The 7,131-nt window shown below is 37.3% G+C and overlaps 1 protein-coding gene across 1 annotated transcript; it reads left to right on the top strand.

The window, feature by feature from the left end:
* Nucleotides 1-1,052: 1,052 nt before the first annotated feature.
* Nucleotides 1,053-5,286, top strand: LOC113700871 (F-box/kelch-repeat protein At1g55270-like). The gene is made up of 2 exons (XM_072047320.1): nucleotides 1,053-1,285; nucleotides 3,890-5,286. Exons 1-2 carry the CDS (start codon nucleotides 1,223-1,225, stop codon nucleotides 5,138-5,140), a joined length of 1,314 nt encoding a protein of 437 aa, XP_071903421.1. The 5' UTR covers nucleotides 1,053-1,222; the 3' UTR covers nucleotides 5,141-5,286.
* Nucleotides 5,287-7,131: the final 1,845 nt, after the last annotated feature.

The following is a 7,131-nucleotide window of genomic DNA, read 5'->3' as shown; positions in this document are numbered from 1 at the left end:
TAAAAAAACGTGCTTTCAAAATTTTTCCATTTTAATAAAATAAATTCCTCATTAAATTTAATTATTTCTGTCTAAAAAACTTTTAAAAGGTAAGGTAAAAATCCAACTCTCATCCAAACCAAAAAAAAAAAAAAAACTTTTCCAATTTCTACTATAGTTCAATCTTAAAGAAGAAATACCTTTTCCTATGTCTACCAAAGTTCCATCAGATTTTCAACTCAAAGAGTTCATCTGTCTCTAATCAAATCATAAATTAATCACCTCTTACCTTTTAAGTTAAGCACAAATTTCACAAAGTCAAAACATTATTGGCAGTAACAAATCAAAATTTCCTTTCTCGAAATACTTTTGTTAATTGTGACAGAAACCATTTCTTTAGTTCAATTGTAGTGTTTTACTAAGCGTATATTCACACAGTGCCACACACACACATAGCCACACAGTTTGACCCATTTAATTAATGCATGCATTAAAAGATTCTGGTAAGCCTTTCTTGTCCTTTAACCAACAAAAAGTCCCACAAAAAATTAAACAAAAAACCCAAAAAGACTTCAATTATAAATAAAGAGAAAAGAAATCAATCTTAATCTTCCACCAGGCCAGATTGCCCAAAAAGAAAGACTTTGAATACTAGCCATTCTTGTACTACCTGTTAATTAGTACTGTATTACCAGTATATTTGATTACTGATTATCATCAAAATCTGCAAAAAATCCAAGCTTTTATCACAGCTTAAGGACAATGGGTCCAGCTGTAATCTTCAGTTTAGTCACAAGTCTGGTTTTTAAGAGAGACAAAATGTTTAGTTTTGTAGGTATGGCACAAATAAAGAGAGAGAGATGCTGATGCTGCCCTCTCTTTGCTGCTGCTCCTAACTTCCAAGCACCATTGCTGTTTTTTTTTTTTTTTTTTCTGTGTTTTGTTTTCTGGGATTTTTTTATTTGCATTTTGCAGTGATAGAAAAAGGGTCATCAAAAAAGGTCTTCTTTGGTTTTGGGAATCTGAGAAAGTGGTCTTTTTTTTTTTGAAAAAAAATGTTTATGTTTATTTGAATTTATGTTGATATGGTTTTGTTTTATTATTTGTCTTTAACTGTCTTTGGATCAGATTTCAAGATTTTTAGCTCAGAGAGGTGTTGATCTTGGGAGCATCTGAAAAGGGTTCAATCTTGATTTTGATTGTGCTCAAGTTTTTGGCTTATGAAACTACTGTAAATTCAGGAATGGACCAAACAGTTGAAAGGTCCCCAAATGCAACCAGGGGCTTTCGAGTTCAAGCTCCGCTGGTGAGTTTACCTGAATTTTGACCCCTTTTTTTGTTGAAAGTTTTGTTGATTGATGCATTTTTTGAGAAACCAGATGAAAATAATTTGTAAAGATTCAATCTTGGGAAAAATTCTGTGGTTGAAGGGAGATTTTGTTTTTTTGAATTTTGGTTTCCTTTCCATTTAATTCACATATTTGATGACACCCTTTTGCTTATTCTTGCTGAATTTGGAAAGTGAATAAAGTTTTCCTAGAATTTCCTTGGATTTTTTTGTAAATTTCTTTTGAGGAGCTGTTGATAGTAGTTGATTTTTTACCTTACTGACATAACTAAGGTTTGAAGTCGAATTATAGTGTCCTTGCATCTGCATTCGTACAAACTTAGTGTTGCAATGTGCATATTTTGCAGCTAATCGTTGTTTCTGTTTATTGTATTTGATTGTTTTAGCCTGGGAGTGTGTGAATTTACATATCTGTATCCCTTTGCTTGTCAATGTAATAGTTCAGCAAAAGAATCATTCGTTTGCCATCTGTATGTCTCCTCTTGGGTCTATAGTACCAAAATAGAAAAAGAATCATTCATTTGCCATCTGTATGTGCCCTCTTGGGGTCTATATTAGCAAAACAGTGAAAAGTTTTCTTTTGCCATTTGTTTCTATTTCCAGTGAAATTTCTGTTTAGTTGGATTTGGTGTGGAACCTTGTTGAGAACGTGGAACTTGCTCTGGTTCTGATGTCCTATATTGTCTACCTGATGTTGTCTAATTTCTGCTTCCTATGGGCCTAATTAATTATTCGTCTTGTGCATAGCCCCTGTTAATTTGAAGTTTATGCTTCTTTCTATCTAGAGTTTCTTCCACTTTGACTCGCTTGTGTCTTTTTTCTTTTTCTTTTTCTTTTTATTTTTATTATCAATCTTTGTTGTTGTATGTTGTATAATGTTTGAAAAGTTCCGATTTCTTTAACTTCAGTTGTGACATATATTTCTAAATTGATCTTTACTTTGTACAAGTCATTGTTTTTTATTATTCCTTTCTTCACCATTTCTCATGTTTTGCCATTTACATCTATGTGCTTTTTATGTGTTTGCTCTGTAAGATGCAAACTCTACACCTTGAATGTTTCTTGTTCTTGTTCACAAGTCAAGAGCATTGGCTGTGTGTGTGGTATCAGGCATGTAGTTTTGACACTGATTTGTTCACGAAACATAGTGTGATTTGATTTAGTTCCATTATTGACCATTTCTTTCTATACCAAATTGTGAGTCGAGATTTAAGTTTCTCTCATAGTTCCCAAAATTCCCATAACAATCTCCAGAGTAAACCTTAAGAAGTTATGAGGTCGTACAATATAAGGAATTGTTCTAGTCTATTATATTTTTCAGCTCATACGCTAGCAACGTACTTGTCGTTTTACCATCTCAGTTCTGTTTGTAGCCTGTTTTTGGCAAAAATCTTATTATAATCCTAAAGCAAGTGAAATTAGAGATTATGGGCGTGGTGAAACCTTAAGTTGAAATTTGTAATATAAGTTCTTTTCGGTTTTTTGGGTGGACAAAGCAAAAATTAGGACGCACTTGTGACAAACTTCTACTTAAGAACAGAGGTGAACTTTTTTTGCTTGATGAGTGGAATGCTAAGCATGATTTTATCTTTGTTTTGCTTAGCTTTCATGCAGTTAGCATATAGAGAACGCCTTTTATTGTCAAAAGTGACTACTCAGTGGTTTTTGTCTTACAATTCCTATTTCAGGTTGAAAAGATATTTTTCCTTGTTACTGTTCCTTTGGTTTTTCTGTTGGTACTTTGGAGACTGCTATTTGAGATCTGAGAGTATGCTACCTTATTATGGCTTTGCACTTGAGATTCCTGGATATCGTTTTAGCCCATTGGGCTCGAAAGGCTTTGCATATATGCATTTGGGAGAGAGTGTTTCATTGGACTTCTAGATATTCATCAAATAAGAAGAATTGGTAAATGGTTAAGCAAGCTTCTCTTTTTTATAGGGAAGATATATAGAGCAGAAGGTTAATTAGGTAAAAGATCTATGGCCCCTCTTGGAGCCTCGACGTTCCACAGATTCAATGAGCCTGTTGAATTAGAAACTTTTTCTTTAATTTGATCATGCAGAACTGCATGCTTATAGGTATTTAGTCCCTCTCTTGTCCTGTTTCCTGTCAAAGCCCATCTCAGAGGAAGCAGAAAATACGAGTTTTGGTTTGTTCACTGGTAGGAATTAACAAAAATGTATGCGGTTATAGATGATACAGGAGATGAGCAGTCTAATTGTCAAACTTTACCAATTCTCATACTCTACTTATCCTCGATTAACATATGGTCTGGGATACTTATATCAGGGACATGTTTGATACCTGTGCAAATGGCATTCTTATTGTAACTACATCTTTTAGTTTGCTTGCTCTTGGTGTACTATAGGATTAGGATATGCAATTGTAATTGTCTTGCAATCTCAGCTCTCTCCTCAATTCTGCTCCTCGTTTCCTTATGGAGTAGTGAATCGTCAATATTTCTTATTGTTTCTTTGATTCCTTTTATGTTCCTTCTTTTATATGTTTTCCATTCCAACAAACATGATACAGCCTGCACTTACTCAGGAGATTTTGCAGGTTGATTCCGTGTCATGCTATTGCAAGGTTGATGCAGGCTTGAAAACAGTTGCTGGTGCAAGAAAATTTGTCCCTGGTTCTAAACTTTGTATTCAGCCTGATATCAATCCGCGTGCACACAAGAGTAAAAATTACCGTAGGGAGAGGACACGTGTGCAGCCACCCCTTATTCCTGGACTTCCGGATGATCTTGCCATTGCTTGTTTAATCCGCGTCCCTCGTGTTGAACATAACAAGCTCCGTCTAGTTTGCAAAAGATGGTATAGGCTTCTTGCTGGAAACTACTTTTACTCTCTCAGGAAAAGCCTTGGAATGGCAGAAGAATGGGTCTATGTCATAAAAAGGGACCGTGATGGACGGATATCATGGCATGCATTTGATCCAACTTATCAACTCTGGCAGCCACTTCCTCCTGTTCCAGTAGAATACAGTGAAGCCCTCGGATTTGGCTGTGCTGTTCTTAGTGGGTGCCACCTTTACTTGTTTGGAGGGAAAGATCAACTTAAGGGGTCTATGAGACGGGTAATCTTTTACAGTGCTCGGACAAATAAATGGCACAGGGCACCAGATATGCTTCGTAAACGTCATTTTTTTGGCTCTTGTGTTATTAACAATTGTCTTTATGTTGCTGGTGGTGAATGTGAAGGAATCCAAAGAACTCTTCGTTCAGCTGAAGTTTATGACCCTAACAAGAACAGGTGGAGCTTTGTTGCTGACATGAGCACAGCGATGGTTCCCTTTATTGGTGTGGTTTATGATGGAAAGTGGTTCTTGAAAGGACTGGGTTCCCACCGGGAGGTTCTAAGTGAGGCCTACATCCCAGAATCTAATAAATGGATGCCGGCTGATGATGGAATGGTTGCTGGTTGGCGTAACCCAAGCGTCTCTATGAATGGCAAGCTTTATGCTCTCGATTGTCGTGATGGGTGCAAGCTTAGGGTATATGATGAATCTACAAATTCTTGGATTAGATTTATGGACAGCAAGTTGCACCTGGGTAGCTCTCGGGCCTTGGAGGCTGCCGCTCTTGTGCCCGTAAATGGTAAACTCTGCATTATTAGAAACAACATGAGCATTAGTATGGTTGATGTCTCAAGTCCGGATAAACAAGTGGAGAACAATCCTCATCTTTGGGAAAATATTGCTGGTAAGGGTCATATAAGAAACATATTCACAAATTTGTGGTCAAGTATTGCTGGACGGACTGGGTTGAAAAGCCATATTGTGCACTGCCAAGTGCTGCAAGCATGAACACAGGAAATTCAGATGCTTATGCTTTCAACAGAGTTTTGTTTCATCTTCTTTACGCATCATCTGAGTTTTGGTTTCCAGAAAGTTGATGCAGTTCATCATATGGAACTTCCTTTCTTGGCCTTCTCAAATCAAATTCTTGAAAATTTAGTTTTGCAGACTTTGTTATGTTTATACATTTTTCTTGAAGATGAATCTGATATCTGCAGCAAAGCTGGATGGCGCTTACATCCAGAAGATGTCTTACATTGGATATATCTTTGTCTTGAAGACCCCAAAAAGCTCTTGAAGAAGATTTCTTTTTGAAGTAAGCCCATGAATTTGAATTCTGGGAAATCAGTTGGTAAGCATGTACTCAGAAACAGATAATGACTCGCCACTGATGTCTAGAACAGAATTCTGAGACCATTTATTTACATTCATTATCAGTAGCAGATAGTTTTTTCGACTTGTACACATCTTTGCTATTTGAATCTGTAGTTTCTCGTACATTGTTGGGGTATCTGTAGCTCATGGACCTTATCCTCTGTGAATATCAAGTATTACTTATCAGTAGGTTATCAACGATACAAGATGTTTACATTGCACCTCTATTGTTCAAAGGTTTTCATTTTTTTCATTTTCGCGTCTCTGTTGAAATGGCAACAGAATCTGCAGATCATGGTTTTATTTCCCTCTATGATCTGATGCGTTGCAATAAACTGGATCAAAGTAAGCAATGCAGAACACAGCTTGTTCTTGGCACATTGGTTGAATTCAAGAAACAGGGAGGGAGATGATGAATTTGAACTCAGGATCTCCTCCTCCCCACACCCCCCCCCCCGGCGGGCTGCGTCCCCCCAAAAACCCACAAAACCAAAAAAAAATCCCAAAAAAACTAGTTACTTAAATCTTCTTTTTGGTGCAAATGCCTTTTGGAGATAAAAGAGTGTTTGGTCACAGTTCTGAAGTACATGATCCTGCAACCCACACATCAGTAGATACGAGCCTTCGTGCATGTACTCTTCATGCATTTTGTCTACAAAGCAAAAGTGCAATTAATCCTTTAATTATAACGGGAATTTCACCTCATTAGCTGACTCAAATAATTGCTACCCACCAACTTTGCTCCTTTTTTTTTTTTTTCGAGTTTTTCCTCAAATTCTTTGTGACTTGGAGAGAAGACATTGTGGTTAACATTCTGTAGCCATAAACTGGTATAATCTATTAAAAATTTGTCAATGATGGTGATGATTGGAGTAAGTAATTCGTTCATTTTAGCACTTTGAACATTTTTTAGCATCAATCCTAGTATCCTGGTGAAATATTAAGAAGGTTGTCCAGATGGCTTCCATTTTCACCACCATTTCTGATCGTCTGAGGGAGCTGGAAAACCAGTTCCAGAAGAATGAAAGAGAGCGAGATTCATTCATGGGTCGGACAAGATCACTACGGGGAACAACCGAAGCCTGACTAGCATCCCTCCTCGTCCTCGTCCTCAACCACGAGCAGAGATGGTTCTGTAACTGACGACATTCTTGAATGCCAACGTAAATGGAGGTTCATAATGCTGTTAGTGGCTTTTATTTGCAGGTTGAGCGATGCCCATGTGTTGTTTGTCCCCAGAATCTGGCGTGTCAAGATTGCAGCCGCATTGGATTTGGATAAGGAGCTCGAAATAGCTATCCTGCTCCTAACCATGATCAATTCAGGAGCTGAAAATGCTCTCTCCCTTGTGGGATTGTGCTGGCTGGAAAACATTTGTTCACTCAGTCTGGCAGAATCTGCTATATATAAAGGATCATCATAATGTCAACGTTAATTCCTTCGATTAAGTCAGAGCCTTCCACCTTGAGCTGAGATTTTCAATCATTTATCATAGCCTTTAAAGTCTAGAAACTCTCCCTGCAGGGTATCAACCAAATTTTCACTCGCGTTGCATCCGTGGTTATAACTACAGCAATCCATTCTTGCAGCTATTGGTTCAATCATACCACAATGACCATTGATCC

Source organism: Coffea arabica, chromosome 1c (genome assembly GCF_036785885.1).
Source record: "Coffea arabica cultivar ET-39 chromosome 1c, Coffea Arabica ET-39 HiFi, whole genome shotgun sequence".
In the NCBI taxonomy this organism is placed as follows: domain Eukaryota; kingdom Viridiplantae; phylum Streptophyta; class Magnoliopsida; order Gentianales; family Rubiaceae; genus Coffea; species Coffea arabica.
The sequence above is the reverse complement of the archived record's forward strand: the minus strand, read 5'-3'. Positions and strand labels throughout refer to the sequence as shown.